Source organism: Nannobrachium achirus (assembly GCF_963921795.1).
Source record: "Nannobrachium achirus genome assembly, chromosome: 17".
Lineage (NCBI taxonomy): Eukaryota > Metazoa > Chordata > Actinopteri > Myctophiformes > Myctophidae > Nannobrachium > Nannobrachium achirus.
The window spans coordinates 48,622,850-48,649,766 of record NC_137824.1 but is presented as its reverse complement, the minus strand read 5'-3'; the positions used below and the strand labels follow the sequence as shown (position 1 = coordinate 48,649,766).

At 43.6% G+C, this 26,917-nt stretch overlaps 2 protein-coding genes across 4 annotated transcripts in view; one reads left to right on the top strand and one right to left on the bottom strand.

Moving 5' to 3' along the window:
- Positions 1-12,390, top strand: part of map7d3 (MAP7 domain containing 3) — a 45,360-nt gene extending 32,970 nt beyond the window's left edge. For all 3 annotated transcript variants that reach the window (XM_080745445.1, XM_080745444.1, XM_080745443.1), the window contains 9 exons: positions 1,306-1,436; positions 1,564-1,817; positions 3,942-4,071; positions 4,479-4,764; positions 5,899-5,952; positions 6,043-6,112; positions 6,799-6,988; positions 8,266-8,537; positions 9,069-12,390. In XM_080745445.1, the coding sequence (XP_080601571.1) occupies positions 1,306-1,436; positions 1,564-1,817; positions 3,942-4,071; positions 4,479-4,764; positions 5,899-5,952; positions 6,043-6,112; positions 6,799-6,988; positions 8,266-8,537; positions 9,069-9,076 (1,395 nt within the window). In that variant the 3' untranslated portion in view covers positions 9,077-12,390. The remainder of the gene's footprint in view (positions 1-1,305; positions 1,437-1,563; positions 1,818-3,941; positions 4,072-4,478; positions 4,765-5,898; positions 5,953-6,042; positions 6,113-6,798; positions 6,989-8,265; positions 8,538-9,068) is intronic.
- A 533-nt stretch (positions 12,391-12,923) lies between these two features.
- fhl1a (four and a half LIM domains 1a) lies at positions 12,924-17,423 on the bottom strand (the record flags this gene model as incomplete). The annotated part of the gene is made up of 5 exons (XM_080745577.1): positions 12,924-13,506; positions 14,439-14,625; positions 16,002-16,171; positions 16,322-16,499; positions 17,268-17,423. The coding sequence occupies 5 exons, from the start codon at positions 17,421-17,423 to the stop codon at positions 13,352-13,354; spliced, it is 846 nt and encodes a 281-aa protein (XP_080601703.1). The 3' UTR covers positions 12,924-13,351.
- Positions 17,424-26,917: the final 9,494 nt, after the last annotated feature.

Below are 26,917 nucleotides of genomic sequence, written 5' to 3'. Positions count from 1 at the left end.
ACTAATGCCAGCAGACTACAACAGACTGGCAGTTTGGAGCCGTTGGAAGTAGGCTGTTTGGTGTGGAGACACCTTTAAGACTACGGCAGAAAATTGAGAGTGAGTCGGCAGTTGTGAGTGTGACTGTAATGGAGAGTTTAGTCTGCAGTTTGAAATCCAGAAGGGAGAAAAGTCTAGTCCGTGTGGAGCAGTTGTCCAGAGTGAGCCCATTTATACGCTGGAAGTGGCTGGATAAATGAATTCCATTGATAAATGAGGGCCACTGTACCTCGTCATGAAGTGTCTGGTGATCATCTGAAAAGTGTTGATGTCTGAAAGCGTATAATTTTTGTCAAGCAGCATGTTTTAACTATCTAGGAATGTCCACTTCACATCACTCAAAAGTCAAAACATGTTATTTTAAAATCTGGCATATTCATTTGGCAATTATACATCTGTGTATGTCTGTGATTTCACAATGATGCTGTGTTATGTTAGTTTTGGCAAATGTTACCTAAACACGTATTTGATCCAATGTGTGTGCATTGCACATAATCTTCTGGAGGGTTAGGCTGCAGGTGCATACATACGACAATACATGTGTATCTCTGTGTCTGTGGGTGACCTTGCCGTGCCCCAGCAGAGTGCTTGGCACATGAGCATTAAAAATAGATGAATTAGAAGCCTGACAACATGGCCACCTAATGTCCACCACGCCTCAGCGGGGTTATTTGAAACCATCAGAGATCTGCCTGCACTACTGCAGAGAGGCCAGGGAAGACAGACTGAGTCACCGGGTCTCGTGAATCAAATGATACGGTCACTTCTCCATGTTGGCATTCTAGACGTTCTTTACAGTTGCTTCTTTGTCACGAGTGAGGACGGGATCTCTCCCCTGCTCCCCTCCTCAAGGATGTTAACCATACTACTGCTCTTCAATTATGATGGGCTGTTATTTATTAGTTTCCACTTTAATCCTGCTAGTTTCTACTTTTCTACTTCTGAACCCATCCCTGTAAAAGATTTCACAGCACAGTGAGTAGAGTGAGCAGTGGCTGCCTGCTGGTAGTCGTACCTGTGATTATGGCCATGTTGTGTAGACTTGATCCCTCTCCGATGTCGCTGCCAACAATTTAGTTACATAACGTATAAATGTTTGTTTATGAAACTGCCTGTTGACATGCTCTAATCCCTGGAGGTATTTGGGGGATTAGCCATGTGAGTTCTCAACGCATTAAGACTGAACCCGCTAAGACTGAAAGTGAAAGTCTTATGAATTCTGACTCCTGTGCTCTTCCTCCTCCCCCTCTCTGTGTGGAACTACAGAAGGACAAACGCTTTACATCGCCTGTGGCCAAGCGTCCGGCCTCCCCCTCCAATGCCCTGGGACGCAACCGCTCACCCTCGCCGGCCCCCAACCCCAGCCCGAAGAGGACGCCCTCCCCGGCAGCAGCCAAGTAAGACACCGCCAAACCCTCCTTGTCGTGCACAGCCGGGAGGATTTGTTGAGTTGTGTGACTGTGACTGCGTACCATTAACCATCCCGACGAACATAACATGTAAATCTCCCTTTACCTTCCTCAGGCATAGTCCCCGCAATCGCCCCCCTTCACCCGGGGGGAAACAGCGCCCCCCTTCCCCAGCGCCCACGTCGGCTAAACCGCCACCAATCCAGAAACCGGCTCTGACCCCTACAGGACCCCCCACCCTGCGCAAGAGGGACTCCAAGCCCAGGGACCTGTGCCCTGTCCAGGCTGTGTCCCCTCTGTCTGCTGAACACACCCCCAGTCCCTCTCCCTCCCCCTCGGCCACTTCCAGCAAGGCCAAAGACAAAGACGGTGAGGGAAGACGGGTCATAACGGGTCACAATGCGACATGTTGAGGCTATTTTCACTATTTGTCATGCAACAAAATACATGTATGTTGAGTGGTTAATACCAAACAACTCTCTTACTACCATAATGTGTTGCCAATGTCAACAATGACGGAAGACACGTAGGCAAAGTCTGTGGCTTCCGTCCGCTTATTTTGTCCATATCGACTTCCTTCCATTGTAATTGTGGCTTATTGAGCCCAGGCCCAATGCATGGTCTGCTGACATATAGGTCTGCATGCCTGTACGGGTGTCTTTGTCACTAGGGATTATTATGCCGCTGACCAGGATGTTTGCACCTATGCATGTTGACAGAAAGGTGTGCGACAGTTCTGGGCTGCAATAAGGAATAGGGTCAGTTTTGTATGACAAGCGCTGCAGTGTCCTCCTTTTATTTTGATGTCCCGGTCCTTTCAGTCATGTGTTGGTGTTTTGGTGTTTGTTGTGAAGTTGTTTGGTTTGTTTTTATGAGACTGACGTGGCAGCAGGTCAGTTAGCAGTACAGTCTCAGAGGAGCAGGGGAGCCATTAACTCCCAGCTGGAGACACATCCTGTCACAGGAATGAATGCAGCCACTGCCACCTCCTGGACAGAAGCATGCTCTGTCTGCACACAGTATTACTTACTATTGGCATGATATAAACTAGTTGTTGAACACTATTATAGACCTTCGCAGCGAGTTGCCGGAAGAGATTTCATTATCGGCTATAATGTCGTAACAATCCAATGTAGACTAGAGTTCTCAATGGGCCTGAAAATTAAGGCCCGGCCTTAACTGGGCCCTACTGGGCCCTAACAATTATCGTCATTTTAGGCCTGAAAACGCGAAAGCCAGAGAGAGAGGGAAAAAGAAATCGCCAGTAGGCAGCATCAGTGTCTCAAATTATATCAGAGTGAGAAAACAGACATATAATAGTTGGCAAAATGGCAACTTCACGTGTTCAGTTGTTCATAGAACATGCTAAGTTCTGCACAAAATAGGCTAAAGTTAAATCCCTGTTGTCATACATCTCTAGTTCTCTCTCTCCCTGGCGTTTCGCTGCCTGTGTGATCTACATTCTGTCCTTCAACGGTGGTGCACCAAACACAGCAGCAGCAGACAGGGCAGATCTATAAACCCAAAAACGTGTTCATCTGGCTTGCATTCTGGGCTTTCACATCTGCCCTGAGGCAGAATTACCACATATCCAAAGGTTATGTTTGTGATGTCATTCCAATAACCAGGCCGCTAGTAGGCTATACTTCCGTATGCATCACCAATTATCCTTGGTCCATTGGTTAGGCTTCAGTGGCGAGGTGAAGAGACAGACGGACACAGGGATATGCGCCTGTTCTCTGTTGCCCGAGTGACAGAGCCCGAGGCAGGTAGCATCGGGCTTGGGCAGAATTTGAGAACTCTAATGTACATGTAGACTTACTTATTTATCACTAGTCGCGTGTCTACATGTCTATATGTAACCAATCTAGTTTAAAGAACTAGAATTTAATTTGCAATGTCATGGAGAAGTACTGCACTATCCACAATGCTGTGACATCCAATGAGTGGAACATCTGACGTCGACATCTTTGATTGGTGGAGCTGGCATTACAATGGAAATGTTTCCGCTCCCCCCTGCGAATGTATGTCATGTCTGTTAGTACTTCCTTGATCCCATAGCCTGGAGACACAAACGCGAATCTATATGTTACAACACTATTGACAATATAATGAAGACACTGATTATTATTACAGTTAAAAAGAACCAAGCTAAACGTATGTTTTGATTTGAAGCATTGGAAAGGTAGGCTTCATTCTTTTTGTGTTTTCCAATTCATTTCACAAGTTAATGATGTAATTTGTTCATTTGTGGTCCAGCCCTATGGAATGCATTTGCTGCTCACTTACATTGTTTTTTAGTTATGTTAGGTTAAATGTGATTGTTTATTGCTGGACCACGCATGGACAAATTACATCATCAACCTGTGCCCTGTGTTGTCCCCCTTGAGTAAAAGATTAGCTATTTCTAAAACAAAGAAAATATGAATTTGACGTAGAAATTGTTACAGATGGATTTTGCTTGAACGAACCTTCATCTCTCTGTTCCTCCAGACTCCAAGGCCACGATGGGCACCAACTCAGCCGCTGAGGCTGCCAAGATCCTGGCAGAGAACCGACGACTTATGCGAGAGCAGAAGGAGAGAGAGGAACAACTCAGAATACAGAGGGAGGAGGAGGAGAGGTGGGAGATGCAGTTTATTCATTTTGTATATATATTTTTATTTGATAGTTTTTTTGGGGCTGTTTTGCCTTTATTGATAGAATAAGTGGAGACAGACAGGAAACGAGGAGGGAGTGACATACAGCCTAGGTGCCCGGACCGCTAGGCCGGCCCTGGCCGGGGAGATGCAGCTTCACTAATGTTGTTGTAAAAGTGATCCTCTGCAAAAAAGTAGATTATATTATTATATATATATTATGAAAAATGTATTAGAATTGTTTTGTGTTGACTTGTTGATGTAAGGTGGGGAAAAACTGTTCCTCATTTATTCGATTAACCTCCATGTGCAAGATTAAGTAGGTCATCGTTCTAAAACACCTGTTAATTGGCTGGTCCTAACCTCAAGCTCTTCGTTACGCCATCCGCAGGCTGAGACAGGAGGAGGAGGCTCGCCTGGCGGAGGAGGCTCGCCTTAAGCGCCTGGAGGAGGAGGCGAGGCTGGCAGAGGAGAGGAAGAAGAGAGAGGAGGAAGAGGCGGTGCTTGCGGAGGAGGAGAGGGCCAGGCAGGCTGTGGAGGAGGCCCAGAGACAGCTGGAGCTCCAGAAGGAGCGCGAGGAGGCCGAGGCCAGGGCCCTGGAGGAGGCGGAGAGGGTCCGCCTGGAGAGAGACCGCGTCATGCAGCAGAACCAGCATGAACGCATGGAGAGGAAAAAGGTGAGGGATGGAGAGAATCTCAGTCTTTTTAACCACTTAAACCAGGGGTTCTCAAACTTTTTGACCCCATATTATTAACAAACTTTTTGGCGAGGTAAAGAGACAGACAGACATAGGGATATGCACCTGTTCTCTGTTGCCTGAGTGACAGAGCCCGAGGCAGGTAGCATCGGGCTCGGGCAGAATTTGAGAACTCTAATGTACATGTAGACTTACTTATTTATCACTAGTCACATGTCTATATGTAACCAATCTAGTTTAAAGAACTAGAATTTAATTTGCAATGTCATGGAGAAGTACTGCACTATCCACAATGCTTTGACATCCAATGAGTGTAACAATAACATCAGGAGAGGAAAAAGGTGAGGGATGGAGAGAATCTCAGTCTTTTTAACCACTTAAACCAGGGGTTCTCAAACTTTTTGACCCCATATTATTAACAAACTTTTTTGGCGTCCCCATCACCTCAATGTATTGCATGTACCTCGCTCTCTGAGTAACAAAAACACCCACAATGGCTCTTTTAAGCTGTCCCGCTCACATAATTCCTCTGCAGTGTGTCTGTGTGTTTCTGCTTCTCCCTCGGTGTTGGAGGCGGAGTGTGTAGACAAGTTGCCTTTAACTCTATGGTTGGTGGCGACAACCGCACATTTCATTTTTTTTGGTTGCCAATACACAACACCAATGGCACCTTCCCGCGACCCTACTTTGTGTCACGACCCATAGCCGACTTTAAACCATCAATACTTGACACCGTACTTGGTACACTTATTTTTCACTCTACGTACTTGTAGATCCACTATTTTTGGCAAATGTTCCCCCCAGAATAGGGATGCTGGGGCTGAGGGCTTTAGAGTCGAACCCACAAAAAGCATATGGCTGTGTTGCTGTATGACAGTGAGGACTGATTCGAATAGGAATTGGTGAATGTAATATCGTTTTACCCACTCGATGGTGCAACATAAATCACAGAAAGTGATGCTATATTTATTTTGCATTGGTTTAAAATGTACTTTTGGCCCAAGTCTCACATCAACAGTTAAATGTTTTCATCGTCATCATTATAGCGTTTCAATAAGGAATAAAAGTGAAGTGATTAATTCATATTCTGATCACACCCTTTTCCGCTTTCAGAGAATAGAGGAAATAATGAAGAGAACAAGAGGAGGGGAGCAGAACGACGCGAAGGTGAGGTTGCTATAGCAGCCAAGCGTTTTATGATAATGAGCTCGTCGGCAGAGTGCGTTTTGTTGATGCATCGTCTGTCTCCCCTTGCAGAGAGACGAGGATAAGGATGCTCAAGACATTGATGAGGACGGAGAGGACGGAGAGGACTATGAATACAGGGGTATGTGTCTGTGCTTCAGCCTACTGATGCATGGTTGCAATGCAGGTGTATGTGATTCTGCTACACCTGAACCACTTTCTACCTGATGTCCCGATTTGGACATGTCATTATTATGGATGGGACGATAAGCGATATTATCGTTTATCGTGATAAGAAACACTCACGATAATCGTATCGTGGAGATTTAATTCATTGTGATATTGTCCTCTGTCATGCACTGGGATCAATTCACCTTTTATTTGCCGAGCTGCATATCCGGTACCATTTAAACCTTCTATAATTCGTAAAAGGTACAGTATACGTACTCGATACAGTCTTCTATCTCTCTATCAAGTGTCTTTGCCCAAAAATTGCCGATCTACAAGCTCACAGCGACGCGTTGTGAGCTTGTAGATCTGCTATGTTTTGGCAAATGTTCTGTCCCAGGATAAAGAATTTTGATTATCACGCTAATATCGTAAATCGCGATTTCTTTTGTCACAATAATCGTGATATGAAATGTTCATATCGTCCCATCCCTACCTAGTCATTATAGGCGTAAAGTTTACATTTCTTTCCCCCAAAATAGCTGATCTGCAAGATTTTTGCCATGTTTGAAATAAGGCATAAGTCTGTGCCTTTTATATGAATGGCTCATCTGTCTCTGCGTGACTCGTGACTCATCTTCCCCTCTTTTGTCTTCTCAGAGAACGACGCAGAGCAGATGGGGGACGTCGCCATGGACATGGACGTGGCCGACAGAGACGAGCACGGCCTGTCGTCTGGCAGGCCGATGGGAGAACGAGAGGAGCCCGTGGGCAGTGTGAATGGAAAGCCAGAGACTGATGACCAAGAGAATAATAACGGCATGAGTGGGGATGAAACTCAAGCAGTGAGGTATGACTGAAGCTGTGGCACCCTTGCACCCTTGCACCCTTGCAGCGGCTGACATGGGACAATATTATCATTGTTGGGGGACATACAGCAAATGGTCAGACCAGACGGAAACCAAACTGGGGACTCTCTGATCAGGGCATTTTGTGCCTTAAACACTTGCCCTATGGTTCGGCTTTGTAACCGCCGATGAACAGTCCTGGTTTAAGGAAATCACAACAGCACAAAATAAAGTTTTCCATGTTACCCCTGACTTTAACAATGAAGGAAAAGTGAAATGAGATCTTGGTAATGTGCTTGTATCATCCAGAGTTTATGGATGTGGTCGGAAATCAGTATAATAAATGATTTTCCGTTAAGTACAAATTTTCCAAAAAGGCACAGAATTACAAGAATATATAGTCAGCTGGCGCATTAAAAAGGACAGACATATCATCCGTGCTACCCTATAATTATTTATCATACATTTGCATTAAATGAGCGCAAATGAACATTAAATGTACTTACTGGTGTGTGTAACTGCCACCCATATACTGAAGTGAGGTGATGCAAATGCTAATAATTTTCAAAAGCCAAGCATCTGCTACATAGCTTTAGATTTCCACATCAAATAGATGGGCAGATTAATTCTTGATGATCACTTGCACAGTGTGTACAGTTGACCTGCCTCATTTAAAGACTGTATGTCATTAAAAAAGGAGTAAATCAGGATCAGCTAATGTATGAGTGATGACGCCTCTACTGTACTGTAGTCTCTGTCTGCCGACCCTATCTCCCTATCTAATGTTAGTTTTCGGGCCGTGACATAACCTCTTCAACCAATTGACCGGGTCAAAGCCTTAATCTTGAGCCCCCTCCTTTTATCCCTCTACACCAAATCTCTTTGCCAATCTACAGGCTCACAATGCGTCACATTATAATGCATTGTGAACTATTTTTGCTGAATGTTCACCTAATGACATGCCCAGAATAGGGACACTAGGGTTTGTGTGGTTAAGACAGGCATGTATCGATCTATCCATAAATACATTATGTCGTCTGGAGAAAACTATTCAGGGTTCAAATTCAAAAATAGCAAAAGTTTCAGATCGACAAGCTCAAAACGCATCGCTTCGTGCTTCAAGCTTGTAGATCTGCTACTTTTGATATTTTTTTGTGTATGCACAGTATGATCAAGTAGGGCATTAATTTACAAATAAAATGTACATTTACAAAAAAAAGTTCAAACATGGAGATGATGGGTTTCTGCCCGACAGCAACGATATGTCCTCTCTCTCCAGTCCAGTGCCTAAGAGTCGTCTGGTGGAAGGCTCGGAGTTCCTCAATGAGGTGGACTCCAACAAGGTGGCGCTGGTCCCGGGTCTAAACGGTAAACCCGGTCCCTGGAGCTTCGAAGAGCTCATCGACCTCAACGTCCACGGCAAGGGCCGACCGCTCATGGAGGCCGACGACTGCGACACGGCCCCCGACGGGCCCAGGGTAGCCTTCGAGGACAAGGGGACCGCCGTGGGCAACCTCCACTCCTCCAGTCAACCCATCGAAGCCCTGTCCGGTAAGCCATAATGGAATCCGTAGGAGACGGGGTTGAATAAATTGGAAGGCGCGGCTTGTGATTGGCTCGAGCGGAGGTCTGGAGTGCTCGGCTGTGGTCACTTGGACCGTGGCGGGTGAATGTTAACCTTTATGCCTAACCCTAACCTCAGTAAAACTATGCCTAAACCTAACCCTAACCTCAGTAAAACTATGTCTAAACCTAACCCTACCCTCAGTAAAACTATGCCTAAACTTAACCCTAACCTCAGTAACCCTGACGCTGGTGAGTAGCTATAACCTGCCGACGCTGGTGAAGGGAAAAGAAGCGCTCCTTCCCCCACCGTCTCCTACGGATTCAATAATAGCGTCCGGTAAGGAGGGGGCGCATTCCTGCATGACTGATCTCCCAGTGGATTGAATTTTCTTTTGGGTTTATTGTAGAGCGTCGCACGCCTTTTTCCGGTGTGAAACTACTACTGCATTTTCTTTACATGTTGCCCGCACCAACCCCAATACCTACTGGCTGTTTCTCTCTCTCTCTCTCTGTTAGAAATGTGATGCTGCTCTCCTCACTGTGGGGGGACGCCTTCCTGTTGCACTCCCAGAATTTCTGTCCGGCCGAGCTCCTCAAAAAGACTCCTCCACCCGCTCCACTCGGCTCCGCCCCTGCCCGGACGAGGACCACCAGATGGAGGGGAGAGTCCACCCACCCAGTGCTAAGTTTGCACCCAGTGTGATGAGGAGAAAAAAAAAAGAAAAGGAAAAAAAAAAACGTGAAAGAAACAAGTATGATTCAAGTTCAGGGAAATCTCAGATTATTCCTTAATGTTCTTGCTTCCATTTCTCCTCTCTCTCTCTCTCTCTCTCTCTCTCTCTCTTCTACTGATTCTCAGTTCTTTTATAATTTGTTTTGTTCATATTTTGTTTCTTTTTATTCTTGTTTGTAATGGTGCATTGTTGTAATTTATTAATTTTGGCTTATGTGTTAATGTAAATTCTGTTCCCACATGTGTAGTACTTTTCTTATTATTATTTTTTGTCTTGTCTAAGAATATTCCAGAATGCATGCACACTCATGGCTTTGTGAATAGTGTAAGGTATTGTGAGGAAACGGAAGGATCATTAAGACATTCTGTGGTGGGGAGGCTGCTGAGGTATGTGGAGCGTTTTGCACTGTCCCAGGTTCAGGATTTAATTACGATTCCAACTGGGAAATGTGATTTAAGGTTTAATCGAGTCTTGGATTTGATCCAGTGGCTTTTTATCCACAGCGTCTGACAACATGGCCTTACTGTCTTGTCCCCAAACGCCCAAGCTGCTTGTGAGTGGTGATGTTGATCTTTGTTTGTCTGCGTGCTGTTTGGTGATGCCAGGTTCTAAATGTGGGCCTAAGTGCAGCATCACATGGTGCCCTCCCTTGGCATGCATGCCACACATCGCTCTTCCCAAAGCCCTCCAGACTCCCCACTTCCTTCACCCCGTGTCTTTCCTTTCTTGACCAGTAGAGGGCTTAAGGAGCACAACTCCCAACTGTAAAGTCAGATTTATACTTTGTTCATCAACCCAAATGCAGTTTCTTTCATTCTGTGAAGTATAAATGAGACTTTAGGACCTCTTACTTTATCTTTGGAGCTAACAAATGTGGGTATTCAAGAGAACGCTGTAATTAATACATGTGTTCAGTGAAGTTTCACCTGTTGGCTGTTAAGTTTGCATTCATGTGGTGTTTTTTTGTTTTTGTTTTGGTCGGGTGTCACTGTCTGAGGTGTTGACACTTTACAGGTTTTACATGTGTGTATATAGACTCCATGTTGGCTACATGCGTCAGAATCTAATTTAATTGCACCCGATGAAAGTTGATGTTGCCTGTAGTCTATGCCTCTATGTATCTGTTCCACTCAACTAGCCTACGCGATGGACCGTAACTTGTAATGCCAGTTGTTTCTGTACAAATAAGGTCCATGACTTATTATTCATGGGCACTAAAGTCTAAAGAGTGTGTGCACATATGAATAATGTACATTACTAGTCCATGAACTGAATTTGAAAGGTCCGGGGTTCTCTGTCACACAATGCCTAAAGTTCCTCAGGGCTGCGGCGAAAACGTTTTTCTGCGTCAAGCCTGATTTATACATCATCGTACGTTGGTGTATAAATTAGGCGTTACTCTTTATGGTCACTTTCTTTTACCCTTCCATCTGCGTGGCTTTATTTCTTCTCCCTTTAAACAGTTCCAGTGCTTTGCTACTAAGGCCTAAGATTCTTTAGAGAACACACTAGCTGCTGCTTTTATACTTCCCATGGCTAAATCATTTCAACTATTTTTTATAATATATAATTTGGCTGTCTGTTTATATACAGTATATATATATGAAAATATATTTCTACATATTTAAATGTTATTACATTGTGTATATAATCAGTATTAGGCCCGCGAAGCCGTGTTTTTGGTGGAGCGGTGTTGTCAGGATGTTCGGTGTCTGTTACTGTACTAATAAGAGTTGTGTTGGACTCCTGCCCGCTGCAGGGCAGTCAGTGCTGTTACCATAGTCGGGCCCAGCCTCAAAACCCAAGCTTTACACAACTCCCTCTTTAGAACTCTGCAAAACCAGGGCAGGGAGAGTGGATCTACTTGTCGCCCAAGGATTGGTGTGTGTTTGAGTGTTTGTGAGTGTACCGTTTGTATATTTGTGTGTACGTTTAAAACCCCTGAGCCTTGAATATTGCCTTGATTCCCTTGTAAAGTGGAGAAGTAGGGAGAGCGCAGAGCCGTTTCCAGCGCTTTTAATTTCTACGAAATCGGAATGTGTCGTGTTGTCAGCTTGTACATTGCGCGCGAAAGTGTGAATCAATCCACCCAAAACATTTAGATATGAACAACGTGATATTTGGCCGTAGACTTGTCCTGCATGACCATTGTTTTGTCTTCTGGTGTGTATACAAAAAAGAAAAAAATAACATTTGAAAGCTTGAATTTCCCTATGCTTGAATAGTCCAAACTAGTGGTTTGTGGACCCTGTTGTTTTTCTTATTCCTCCCTTCCTCATTGAGTAAAACAGCTTTGTACACCCAGCTTCTGTCTACACTACAGGCTGTGTAGAGCTTAGTTTTGATTAATCAGCATAACGAATGTAACATTCAATGAAATGCCCCCCTGAATCATTCAACATGTCTTCCACAGCAGCCCACGTTCAGTTTTCATTCCCACCTGTGTTGGATAAAGGACTTTGGGAATTTATGAAGGTTACTGAGGAGTAGCTTTACTGTACCGACTCCTCAGAGTTGAAGTGCAGCGCTGCTCTTGAAGGAAATGAAAGTTGTTTGTCTACTTCGCTTATCCAGACGTGTGTTTTTGATCCATAACCCAAAAGCATGCTTATTAACAGCCCAAACTCCACAACACTCTTATCCACTCCATAACCCCTTGCAGTGAAACCTAGGGTTGGCACTTGTTAAGAGGCTTTTGCTACACTTGGGGTACATCCAGTCATAAATAAGACCAGACCTATTAGGGGACCATTCCAGTTGCTGCTTGAACAGATACATATATATATACTCCAGGAGGACCTACTCTTGTTAATTCCTTATACATTTCTGCAACATGGAGGTCTTGAGTGGCGAGCCAAGCATTCTTAATCCTCAAGACCGTCATCAGAGTAGAATAGAATGGTGCCTTAGATTGAGATTTAGTTTTTACTTTTTTCTTTCTTGGTCATATAACTATTAAAAAGATAACTAATGTGTCACGTCCTTACCTCGGCCATGACAATCAGTCTATACCCGACCAGGGCGACCGTTTGAATTATTAACTTCCCTCTGGAGGCTTTTGAAACCTAACTAAGACCTGTCCACAAATTATATTTGTAAATATATCTAAAGTGTACCAAGATGTTGAACTGTTTAAAAAATAATAAAGTTTTGCAAAAAGCTTGTTTTGTCATCCGTTTTTGATACTATTTTAATTTCTTGATTATTTTTGCAAAATATTACCAAATTCAGATTCCCATCTAGAAAATGTAGTAGTGCCGCTAAACAGTACAGTATGTCATCATGTTGACATGTTACGTTTTGTGACATTTTGTGTAAGGTCCACCCACATGCCAATTGTAATAAAATGTCCGAAATTGTAACTGTTGAATTATTACTATTAGTGATTACTACTCATTCGCCATCTTTGATATGAGCACATAAAAAGTACAACGGAGAACTCGGATCGTGATTTTCATTTATTTCATGTTAAAGTTCCAGACTCTTCGGTTCACACCAAAAAGCATTGTGTAAAATTAGTAAAGCCTTGAGTAATATTAGTTTATATTGCAGGAACAATCGATAAAGATGTTTCTTTTCTGTTAATTGCTCACACAGCATTTTCCAATAATCTATTCAGAGATAGATTTGACAGAGATCAGATTCACAAAAATGTGTATGCATGAGTAATGGTAAGCATGTAAAAAGCACAGTATTCTCCTTGAACAATTCCAGTAAGGCACTGAAAAGGGGTTTGCTTTAAAAGGCAGCACAACATTCTGAATTAGAATTGATTAATATTACATATCACAAATCCACAAAAGAAAACCCATTGGTATGTTAGTATTAAACCATGACCCTGAAACAGATTGCCATGTTGTATACTGTAGTTGCTTATCACTTATCTGTTGAACATACTTTGTTGAAAGCGTAATTTCAGTTTAAGTAACTAAAATTAAAAACCCAAACCCAAATAGGGTTCAATGGGAAAATCATTTTGAGCTTTTTATTTTTCAAAAGCAGGCATTGTCCAAAGAAATTCCCAAATTGTAATTGCTTTGACTGTTTCTGCTTAAAGAATTATCATTACACCTTCTTCGCACAGTCAGGGCAGTAGATGTGTTCTCCGTTGATGACAAAGCGCTTGTTGGCCAGAGAGAGGCAGCACTTCTTGCAGTTGAAGCAGTATTCATGCCAGGCGTAGCCCTCATAGTTGACCACGTTGGTACCATGGCCAAACCCTGCATCACCACACGCAGGAGAGAACATCTGTCATTCAGGGGTAGGGCTGTGCCCCACACACAATAACCTTTTTTTGATTCATTGAATAATCGAGAAGCATGCATGTGTGCTAATAGATTAATTTTAATTCTTTGTGCTACAAGTACAACAACAGTGTCCAGGGGTGTAGTGGAGGGGTAGACTGTAGGGCAGCAGTACTCCCCCACTTCTAAAAGTACCATTACACCCCTGACGGTGTCACAAATGTGTCGCACAATAGTGTCACACAAAATAAATAAAGATTGCTCACAAGCCACGAGCTGTTCAAGCTCACAAGCTTGTAAATTTGGCTATTTTCCTTTAAAAAAATAACACAAATACATTTATTATAGTTTATTATTATTATAAATATGATGTGAAAGCAAATCCCAGTCATTACACACACGAAAGTCACACTATTATTAGTCTCGCGTAGCCAGACAACTATTCCACAATCTCCGAATGCTATATAGATTCTGGAACGGCAGCTACCGAACGGCGAGTATCAGAAGTAGCCAGTGCTGAGTCCCATTGGAAACATAACAGAAACACAATAGCTCAGACAAAGTCATTTGAGCGGCCTATTCTTGTTATGGGTGTATAGTTTAAGAAAATGTTTGAAAACATCATGGAGGTAACACCAATAACACCAGAGAAAGATGAAATAACGCCCCCAGAAATATTGAAAGGAAACATAACGTTTCCAGTAGGACATGTTATTGCTACTGCACCAAGGGAGCGGTTGCGTCACATCCGCATTATCTCGCACTCATCGTTTCTATTTCCGTTTGCCAGACTGTATGCCGCGAGCATTTCCCAAATCGTGGAGGCAACAGTCTGGCCACTCGAGACTACACTATTATTAACTAGTCTACAGTGCCATCATACTATGAAAATGCCAATATAGTAGTACCTGTGATCGGGCTCTTGCAGCCGTGGCACTTCTTGGCCACCTCGGTCTTGTAGCAGTCCACACAGTACACGCTGTCCTCATGGGAGGTGAAGCGCGCTCCGGCCAGGGATTTCTTGCAGGTGCGGCAGACGAAGCAGTCTGAATGCCAGGGCTGGTCCTGGTAGCTGATCCCTCCAGAGGTGATGGGCTTAGGAAGGCCAGAGGAACACATTCATCTCAATCTGAAGCATATCGTCACTGTCGGGCAGAAACCTTGTATCTCCAAGTTTCAAACGTGTACGTTTTTTTCGTGAAGTAAAGTCCTGCTTCATCAGACAAGGCCGTCGCACACAAGTAGTGAAAACAGCAGATCTACAAGCACACAACGCCTCGCTTGTGCGCTTGTTTTAAATGATAAAAACGAATGGTTTTGGACATACAAGGTTTCCACCCGACAATGACGATATGCACTTATCCATGAATCAGAACTTCTCTTTGGTTTTTAAAGCATGACATTACGAATATGGAGGGGACAGAATTGTGCATGTTCAACAGATCAAGCGTATGAACCCTAGTGTCCTTTTCTGGGGTGAACATTCTAATCACAACAGTGATTTCACAAAGTGTGAAATCACTGTTTTTTTGGAAAAACCCTTCCTCCTAGTATAATCATAATACCTGATAATCATGTTTTAGGGGGGGAAAGAATCATGGCACTGCATCTTTAAAGGAGCTATAGTCAACTTTTTCTTGAAAAACGGATGCTAATATAACTAGACCAGGTCACCTGGTTGTGCCAGACCCGCAATGAAAACTAGTATGGCACTGAACTAACACATGAACACACAGGATTTTATAGTCTCAGCAACAAAGCGTAGTGAGCTTGTAGATCGGCTGTTTTCACTAGTATGGCACTGAACTAACACATGAACACACAGGATTTTATAGTCTCAGCAACAAAGCGTAGTGAGCTTGTAGATCGGCTGTTTTGACTAGTATGGCACTGAACTAACACATGAACACACAGGATTTTATAGGCTGAGCAGCTGGAAATGTTTGTGAGCTTGTAGATGGGCTGTTTTCACTAGTATGGCTGTGGGGCAAATGTTTTGCAGCACTGAACTAATACATGAACACACAGGAATTTATAGTCTCAGCAGCTCGTCAGCCAACTCAACTCAGCTGGTCCCGTACAGGTGACGGCACTCAAGGCAATCAGCCGAGCAAGGGAAGGGAGGGGCAGATGAGCAGTCAGAGGCAAACACAGGCACACTGAGGAAAAGAGGGACCGACAGACCGACAGACCGACAAAGCCTTATGTAGGCCGACCCCCTGGGTCTGGCAAAAATAATGTTTCGAAAATATTTTATAAAAAAATAAGTTTATATGTGTTTCTATTCAAAAATGACCACAAAAAGCGTAAAATAATGATAAAATAATAATTTTGGCCATTGTCAGACCGACACTTTGTTTACATTCTAGTCTATAGACTAGGATGTAAACAAAGTGTCGGCCCTACAATGAAAAAGTTGACTATAGCTCCTTTAAGTATAGGGTTTAAGTGGTCATGGTCATTGTTTTTACCTTCTTGCAGTGGAAGCATTTCTTAGCAAACTTCTTTTCATGGCACGGGGCACAGTATATGTCATCACCCTTGTTGAGGAAGCTCTGTGTACGGATGGGCTCCCTGCATTCAAAGCAGGTGAAGCACTCCTCGTGCCAGATCTTGTTCTTGTACTCCACATTCTGGGATCCTGAAAGACAAAATACAAATTAAAACTGTCTGCGATGCACTGCTCGATCCACTCACTCGAACTGCTGGCTAGGCTGAGAATAAATGGGGGTGTTGGACAGATACCAAATAAACTGAGGAAGATGTCCTACATAATTTATTGCAAGCCCACCTGGCATCACCACCTTGTAGCAGCCCTGGCACCTGTTACCGTCCTCACGGGAGCCACACTTCCCACACATGATCTTGCCATCATCCCGGGCGTTGAAGGGCTCATTGGCCAGCGGCTTGTAGCACTTGGCACACTTGAAACAGTCCTCGTGCCAGTAGCGGTTCTTATGATGCAGTTCCTGGACACAGAGATGTGGCAAAGGGTGAGGACATGTCATACAGTATGTGCCGCTTTCTAATGGAGATAGTTTACTCATCATCTGGACTGAGGCCTGGGGCCAGAACACTGAACATCTGGTGGGTAGCAAAGTGATTTGGGATGTGTTGAGCCGTGAAGCCACTCATGGACAGGATAAAGTGTTTAAGTGTGATTTAAGCAGTAACTGTCCAGCATTCTCTCACAGGTAACTATGTGTGACTGAGTGGTGATGAGTTTCCATTTTGAAGGAGGAGGCCCCTAATGGAAGAAGAGCTGCTATGTGGCAGAGGCTTTTGTCAGAGAATAACAGCCGCCTGGCTTCAGCTGAATTCATTTGAATGTATAGGAGAAGAGTTGTGGTAAATGGTGCATTTACCGTATATAGCACATTTATCCAAGGCACTTTACAGAGGTTGTGCATTATATTCACCCTTTCAAACACACATTCATACACCGATGGCGGAGGAAACCATGCAAGGCACCAACCTGCTCATCAGGAGCAATTGAGGGTTCCGCGTCTTGCTCAAGGACACTTTGGCAGTAACTCTGGGGGAGCCTGGGATCGAACTGGGAACCTTCCAGATGCCAAGCTCTACCTCCTGAGCCACTGCCGTCTCGTTGTGAAAACGAACTCATACTATATAACTCTTTCGAAAGTCACTGTCTAGCTATCAATCAATGTATCTCTTCTACTCTGGTTTCATTATTAACTCACTCCCTGACATACTCAAACATGCCATGTGTTCACCTTGGCATCAGCACCGATGGGGCGGCGGCAGTCAGCGCAGGTGTTGGCACAGAGCTTATCAAAGCATTTGGTGCACACGTGCTTGTCATCCTTCTTGACGTACTTCTTCCCGTGCAGGTTGTCACGGCAGTAGTAGCAGTCGAAGCGCTCGGTCATGGTGGAGGTGAGATAACTCCTGGGACTGCCTGTAAACACAGGAGAAAACTAATGACAGAGGCACAGGACACAAGGTTTCTCTGCGGTTTCTTTCCCAGTGGCGTTCCAACTAGCTTTCGCAACACAGCTCGAATGTTGTGTTGACCCTGAAATCAGGAAACCAACTTATTTTTATACAGGTTTTTCTATGTTTTTGGATGTTGCATATTAGATGCCACATGGGGGCAGTGTTGCCTTGGCAGATCACTGACTACTGCACAATACCCCCAGGGATTACTTTTTAAGAGACACTAATTCTTGACACATTATTGTTTTAATTAGTATGTTTTGCATTCGCTGATAGTGACAGTAAAGAGGATCTGACATGTAGCAAAGGGCCTCAGGTCAGATTCAAACCCTGGGCTGCGGCAAGGACTTATTGGGTAGGATGTACGAGCTCTGAGTCTACAGAGTGAGCTACCATTTGACATTTTGTCAGAACAATGCCCAAGTCTCACACTTACTGCATAATCTGAATAGTGTTCCAACATAAAACCCCTAAACACCAACACTAAGAGTTTGTGCCAGCCGTAGTCTACAGTACATGCTGCCCAGTGTTTTCTATGTAATCAGACGCAGCAAGACACAGGCTGTCACTGGCTCCACGCAGCAAGCAGCATACCAAACAACTGAGCCAAGTGTGTGGAATGTGTTGGGATGTCTGTCTGGTTGTTTTGGCCTATGGTCACAGACAGTGTGTTGGACTCTGCTCCACAGGGGGATGGGGGTTGGCTGGTTTATCAGGGTCTGACTGGAAAGGTGATGTTATATAATTAGAAATACTGGCTCAACCCCTTTATCTAACCTCTCTCTCTCCCTCATGTCTTTTTTTGTCTTGCTTGTCTGTGCTTTGGTCAGTGAATTTTATAGGCCAATAGACTAACCAGCGTCAAGGAGTATTGCTAGTGGCTTTTTAGGTCAGAAATGTAAACAGCACGTGGTCCAGTAAAACTTTAAGGCTAAAAGTATTATGACATCAAAAAGTCCATTGTGTTCCTCCTATACAGTACACACATCAACATTCCTGCATTGCCGCCAGAGAAAAGCCATCTTCCTGGACAGATTGTGTGGTGTGGGGTTATGTGTCCTACACATCTTTAGCCCTATATACTTGGTTGACTGGGGTCCCCCAGGGGTCTGCACGTGGTCCCCTTCTTTTTACCCTCAACACCAAATTGCTTTGCCAAGAGTAGGGTAGGCGCATAAGCAAAGGGTTGTCCGCTTGTCAGATTGAATATTTTTGAAGAATGTTCGACTATCATGATATGACCAGAATAGGAATGCTAGGGTTCATGTGATTAAGCAACAACAACAATGTCCTCAATACCAAAGCGACGACTGTCTTACAGCACGTCAGACAGTGAGTCCCTTACAGCAGTGTTTTCCAAGGGGTCCCCAGCAAAAGTATAGAAACTATCAAAATCAATTTAAACACTTTAACCCTGGATAATACTCAATCTACAACATTTTACAGTTTAGGCATTTAGCAGACGCTTTTAATCCAAAGCGACTTACAATAAGCAGATAATACATCACTATAATAAACAAGATAACATGTCAGAACATCAACAACAATATAACAAATGCATATGAATATAAATCTAAAAAAAAACAATATAATTAGTAAAGAAAAAAAGGATTCTAAAAAACCTAAAAGCAAATGCTAACTAGCTTCATGTATGGTCATTGAGTGTATCAGTAGTGCTATGGGTTTAGGTGGAGTCTGAAAAGGTGAGTCTTCAGTCCACGGCGAAAGCTAGCGAGTGAGTCCGTTGTTCTAAGTGCGACAGGGAGTTTATTCCACAGCTAGGGGGCCAGGAGGGCAAACTGTCTCGGACAAGTGGATTTTTGTCCTGAGGCTTTTAGCGAGGGTTCTGTCAGCATCCCTGTGTTGGCTGATCTAAGTGAACGGGTGGGGGTGTAGGGGTTGATCAGGTTTTGGAGGTATGGAGGAGCCATACCTTTGGCTGCTTTGAAGGTCAGCATCAGTGTTTTGTATTCAGTGCGGGCCGCAACCGGGAGCCAGTGGAGGGAGCGGAGAAGGGGGAGACATGTGAGAACTATAGGCTGGTTGAAGACCAGTCGTGCCGCTGCATTTTGGATCAGTTGGAGAGGTTTAAGTGCACATGCCGGGAGACCAGTGAGGAGAGAGTTACAATAGTCAAGTTTTGATATGACAGATGTCTGGATGAGGAGCTGGGCTGCCTCCTGGGTGAGGAAAGGTCTGATTTTACGGATGTTATAGAGTGTGAACCTACAGGACCGGGTGACTGATGCAATGTGTGCCTTGAATGATAGCTGGCTGTCCAGGACCACACCAAGGTTTCTAGCAGTTGGAACCGAAGTCACCAATGCATTATCTATGGAAATAGTGAGATCTTGCCTGGGGCAAGACTTAGCTGGGAAGAAGAGAAGCTCTGTCTTGTCCGGGTTCAGCTTGAGGTGGTGGGCTGACATCCACTGTGAGATGTCGGCCAGACATGCAGCAATGCGTTCTTCCACCTGGGTGGCAGAAGGGGGGAAGGACAAAAACAGTTGAGTGTCATCAGCATAGCAGTGACAGGATAGGTTGTGAGCAGAGATGACAGCACCAAGGGATTTGGTGTACAGGGAGAAAAGCAGAGGGCCAAGTATGGATCCCTGGGGGACTCCCGTTTGGAGGGTTCGGGGGGATGAAAGCAAACCTTTCCATGAGTCCTGGTAGGTACGGTCCGACAGGTAGGAGGAGAACCACTTTAGTGCCGTCCCGAGGCGTCATCTGTAGATCTGCTATTTAAAATAGAAAAAATACGAAAAATGTTATATACTCTACTGTATTTTAAACAGTTTTGACACATTGACTGCCAGAATCAAAACATCATCTTTCTGAGAGTTTTTCACTAATCTTTGAAAAGTCATAGAATATTATGCGACAACCCGATCCGTCCATCGATGGTCTTAAAAAGATGGTCCGTGGCCAATAAATATTGACTTTGGGTTGAAAATGTTTGAGAACCACTGCCTTACCGAACGTTGGTGACATCATTATCAGGTCTTGGCATCTTAATCCAGTTTATTACAATTGAGGAAACACCATTTTGCTCTGGTTGCCATAGGAACACAGCAAATATTTCTTAGCTACCGGTAGGCAGGGACGTCACAAGGGGAGGAAAGTGGGACTGAGTTACTAGGGCCCAAGGTGGAGGGGCCTGGAATTATTTTATACTTTAGCTATTAAAAAAACAGTGCTGCGAGCTTGTAGATCTGCTATTTTCTTTTTTTTTTTTGAGATGGGCGTCCGTGGCCAAATACATATCATTTTGGGGGTCCTTAACATGAACAAATTTGAGCACCATTGACATAGAAACATAGGTTTTTCAAAAAACCTTAGAGGGATTTGAAATATTCAAAGACTTGCGCAGATTTTCAAGATTTTTCAAAAGTGCCGCGCTGTGAGCTTGTATATCTGCTATTTTTCAATAGTTAAGGTACCCAGGGCCCAGAATTTGGTTGTGCGACACCCCTGGCTAGCGGTAGGTTGGAAGCTATTTGAGTGGGATGGAGTAAACAGCCCTCTGCAGGGCTGAGGCATGTGGCCCCAGCCTCTGTGGAAGGATGACCAGTGAGGCCTGTCTGCAGCTGTGCCATAGGGATAAAGACTGGGCAGAGCCCTGCTGAATAATAGTCCAACACAGGCAATCTTATCCAATCACACATGACGTGATGTGACATTGGTGCAGTTAGCCAGAGCAGAGATCAATTCTAAATGTGGATTGCTTATTTTAGGGCATTGACCTTCCAGAGAAGACATAAAGACCTTTGTCAAAGGCAGAGGGGAGGCAACGGAGCCCATGCACCCATTGTGACTTTGGTTGATGTGTGCCATATATGATTGCCCAGTACTTTAGCTCTAATCCTTTCTACAAACAAGTCTGACAGCTGCCACCTCAAAAACAGCCATGGCATGCACCATCACTCAGTGGAGGCGGGGCTGGGGTACTACACTCTAAAGTCCCTGTGGGGAGGGGAGAACTTAAGCATCAAAAGGTCAGTATGGGACCACTTTGAGCGATGAGTCAGAGTGGCCATGCGTTGGACATGACATGGTGTTGAGTAGATCAAAGACAACTTGACCAGCATGACCCAGCCAACATATCACCCTAAACAGCAGCTACTGACAGTATACAGCTATATCTAGTAAATGTAAAGTCATAGGTGAATGATAAAGCTGTAACCAGCTAGTTAGAAAGTACAGTAGGTCTTTACGTGTATTCCACCACCAGTCAAATGACTGCAACCCAGAATGTGTAATATATACACATTAGAACGTGCTGTCCTGTTGAGAATCTCAATAGAGCATACTATGTCAGTATGTGTATGTTTCAGGATTTTAAGAATGTATATATACCATGCAATTACAATTCGGTACTTTGTTGCAGAAACATGATAAGATCTTGTAAACGATAAATCCCTAAAAGCAATATGTAAAATAAAATAATAAAATTAATGAATAAACTTTAATCAGAATCTTACATTAGTGCTCTCTAGGTCCTTTTTATTAGTTATTTAAACTTCAATGAACATTTAATCAGTGCAATGAAAACACACTGGGGCGGAGCCCTCAATTGAAACAGTGCAGAGTTACAAAACGTAGGAGGAAATTAGATGATACAACCCGTAGATCTAAGCTTATAACCATCAAGTTAAGGAGGTAATTCGGGGGGAAATGTTTTTTAAATAAACACATATATATTCAAATATCAAGAGAAGGACCCCCTACCTTCATAATATATATATAATATAATACTGTACATATCAATACAAGGTCCCACATACCATATCATAGAGGAAACGTTGCACTACTATAATTTCCATCCACCCATCTTGTCTTGTAACCTTTGACTTTGTCAGGAAGGATTCATGTGCATTGTTCATACCTTCCCCTGTTAATTTACACCCAGCCACAGATTAAAAAGTCAGAAGTCAGAAACTAAAGAGAGTTACATAAAATCAAAGATGTTTTTTTTCTCCTAAAATTATGTTATAAATAATGGGCTTGAGAAAAAGTACCTTGGCCAACAGCACATAGATCTCTGCTTTGGCGCTGGGTCCTAACTTAACACATTTAACAATTTTACGAGCATCTCTGAATCACCACTGACATCAGCATTTTTGTCTCTTTACCTGAGTGCCTGAACGCCATGTTTACTTCCTGTAAGCAGCGAGGGAACAGAGAAAAGTTGGCAAAACAAAAGCAGCAATCGAGGAGGAGAGAGTAGCATCCACACAGGGTCAGATTTGAGTTGCCCTGCACCTCATTAAGGCACAGTATGGGCTGCTGTATATACTCCAGACTGACCCACGCCCTAACACCAACACACACCCCCCAGGCCCAAAACCAACTCCTCCACTCCTTTTTAGGGAATGCATCAGTGGATTCCACTGCTGTAACATCAGAAGGTAAAAAAGAAATGTACAAAGGTTTTGAATGAGAACCACTGGGGATAATAGATACTCCCACTGCCCCCATCACCAAATGCTGTTGAGGTCATGTTGGTATGACACGTTGGATCACTTAACATCATTAAGTCAAATGTATGACTCATTGTCATTTGACGTTTGTTGAGTGAGTTAAGGAGGAATAAAGCGTTGTGCCTTGTACTTCTCAAATCATCATTGCAGTGTTTGTGCGTGTTTGCGGCGTTTGCGTTAAGGTCGGCCTGTACATAAAGGTGATAAAGCTATTCTGCGCAAGTATTTTTTTCAACCCCGCACATGAAAATGCGGCAGGGGGAGAAAGAAGTGTAGTTTCAAATGTTACAGTATTTTCTAGCTTGGGATCCAGCCTGCTATAGCATAGCAGGCTGGATCCCAGGCTGGTTATTTTGAGCAATGATTAAGCTTCTCTCTTTGACATTAGCAGTTTGGATTCCAAAGGAGAATATTTCCTTTAAGAAGATTGGATCATGTCCATACATTCCTCATTCAGACGGCAGACGCACAAGAAAACATTGATTTCATACGCAAAAAAGGAAACCTCAATATCACACTGTGTACACCCGTCTGTCCGTCCGTCCGTCCGTCCTTCCATTTATTTGTCACACTGCTAACTTTCAGGCTGTTATTTGCAGTCCAGTACAACAAAGCAAAACTCGCCTTGTGTGTGTGTGTGTGTGTGTGTGTGTGTGTGTGTGTGTGTGTGTGTGTGTGTGTGTGTGTGGGGTGGGGGTGATTCCATAAGGGCATCTGGACATAATTGCAGATTTGATTTGGTCCATTACTGTAGGAACATTATTTGTCCTTTCAATAACGCTCCACATTTATAATCTCTCACCCAATTAAACTAAACCTACAAAGGCTAATTAACGAGCAGCACGGCGCCATGGTGGAAGAGTGGAGGGCCTGACCCGAGAACATTCTTCCCACGATATGTCCTTCGTTCATTTGAAGAATCTGTTTCCCCCTCATACCACATTGACTGTTTTTTTTCCTTCATTTTTTTCATGAATTCATTCCATATTTGTTACTTGTCGATCTACAAGCTCACAATGTGAGACATTGTGAGCTAATAGATCTGCTGTTTTCACAATTTTTGAAACATTTTGAAATTGTTTGCCTGTATAATGACATGCTCAAAATAGGGATGCCAGGTTGAAAGTAGTTATAAATCTGTCTGGGCTTTTGTAAATATTAAGTATTACTGCATTCATGCTTAATGTAAATATTGCTTTAAGACATACAAGGTTTCTTTCCTTAACTCCTTTCTCCCTCCTTGTAGCTGTCCTCTCTCCATGCTTTCTGCATGAATCCCTTGTCCCAGCAGTTGTTGTGTCAAGTAAATGTGTCTGTGGTTTCTATCCCTCGCCAGTCCTCCCCTTTCTGTTCATCCGACATGGATTGGGGCCTGTCTGAGGGGAACATTGAGAAGAAGTGGTTGCCTAAATGAATGATTATGTGAATGATCCTTGTGAGGACCAAATCCTCACTAGGATAGAAAGATGAGGTCCTAGGGTACTACTAGTAAGATGCCTCAGGGCGACACCGATTCTTGGCCATCTGGCCAGTGATGTATATCGGAACAGTTACCCATATGGATCTTCAGGGATCTTCATATATGGGCATAAAAGGGATTCTGGGGAATACCCTTATATGGACTTTTACATAGGTGATATCACCTGTGATGTCACAGTGACAAGGGAACCAACCCATAGACTGTAAAATGTGTACTGACTGACACAAACAGACAGACGGAGACAAGCTGCGACATTTCTCATGTAAAGCAAAAAGTAAACAAAGAACACACGCAGCCATGATGCACATCCAAGCAATGAAATGCCAGCTGCAGGACATGAGCACACTCTTCTTATGGAAAGATAAAGTCTGCACACTGCATCAAGCTCCCACAAGTGAATTATTGCACTACCACCAAAGACGGTACTAATTTGTGGTATTTCAATAAATCACTTCTGGAGCCTGATCCTGTGTGCAGACTTAATTTTTCTTTTTGGAGGGTATAAATGTAGTCAGTGGAAATCAACTGAAAGATGTGGGTATGAAATAGGTAGGAGTGAACTGCACAGCATAATGAGATAGCCTACAGTACTTGAATGTACATTGATTTCCAAAATTCAGACGTCTAACAAATCAGTTAATATAAAGAATAAATTGACATTAGTTTGTGATGGACACCAGGTCAACACAAGATCAAGACACAAATGTCTTGAACTTAATGGAAGGGTTCCATTAACCCTGATGACCAGAGCTAAGAACATTCATGGGAGCTGATTGGGAACAAAAGGGACTTCTTGGGTTAACAACCTCTAGTGCAGTGGTCCTCAAACTTTTTAATTTCAAGGACCCCGCATAACTCTGAGAGCGAACTACAAATGGAACCAAATGGACCTGTATGGTCCATTTGATTCCATTTGTATACTCTCAGAGTTACAGGCCCACAGGCCCCTCAACAAGGAACCCTGATGGTCCCTGGACACCACTTTGAGAACCACTGATCTAGCGGAGCAAGGATGACCTACAATGTGTTTCGGGCAAAAGAACAATTTAATTGCTTAGACATATACAGTAAAGGTCTTCATGTTGGTGCCTCTGGCAGTCTTAGCTCTAATGATCAAACGTGTGTTCATGTTTCCATGTAACCTTTCAAAGATATCATCTGGAACATGGACCTTTTGTGAGGCATTTCCTGTTGAATTTTCACCTCTAGCAGCAGGTTGAGAACCAGACTCACAGGAAGTCTGGGTTTGAAGCTGCTGAACTAGCAAGAGGTCTCTCGAGCATCCCTGGAACAAGTACGTAATCCCCACTCCCTTCTCTCTCTGTCTTTTTCTCTATCTGTCTTTCCACTGTTACCCATGGAAAGGTTGCAGATGCGACACAAAAGACCAGTTTACGTATGCGTGGCCCCATTTCTCTACATGGCCTCTCGCCCAAAGCAGCAATCTGACTCAGTCATCCTCCATTCCTGGTTAGCAGACCGACTGACAGTCCGGTGATAAATAGAACAACCTAATCTCTGTCAGGGTAATGGAAAGTGGCGGTGACTCACAAAGGCATACAAACAGAAACAAACCCCGCACACAGGCACACCAACACACACACCATCACACAGCTGACGCACAACACAACACTATAACAGCAGCTAGAAGTCAGCTGCGGTCACTAGACACAGACAGAGGTCAAAGTTGTGTGAGTTCAGGCTGCTCGAAAGGCCACAAGGGCACATACGTATCTGTCAGTGCACTCACACTCCTTACCAAGGGACACACGTCTTAGATAAGATACTGACACACACACACACACACACACACACACACACACACACACACACGTCACACACACACACACACACACACACACACACACACACACACACACACACACTCCACTCAGATAAAAATGTTACAGTGGGCCAGCGAACACATTTATTCTCGTTGGTCTACTCGGAACCATGACTCATGGATGGCCAGACCCCTCCTGATAATACAAGGCTTGTTCTATTACTACACAAAAAAGGATCGGTTTGATTAAAATTGTCAATTAACAATAATGAACCATAAAACCATTATACTCAATCCGAGAGAGGAAACTGTCATCTGTTCAACCTTTCTTTCGCAGAAATATATTTAAAAATATCTTTACACAAAACAATTTCTGCTAAGCAGCAATCTATATTATGCTTAGGTGATTTTGATTTATATTTGAATAATTTCGTGCCACTGTAAACACGAAACGGAAGTGGGAAGGAGGCGTCACATTTTCAGAGCTTCTGTGTTCCAGACTGGAAACGTTTGAAAATTGTGGGAGGCAACAGTCTGGCTCGCGAGACTATTATACTCAATGGTCAATGGTCACTGTATAAATCACATACTTACTTCTGTGTATCACATGTGGAGGCATGTTACAGTACCAGTGTCACACAGATCTAGCAGAAGGTCAAACAAATGAAACACATAATCGTC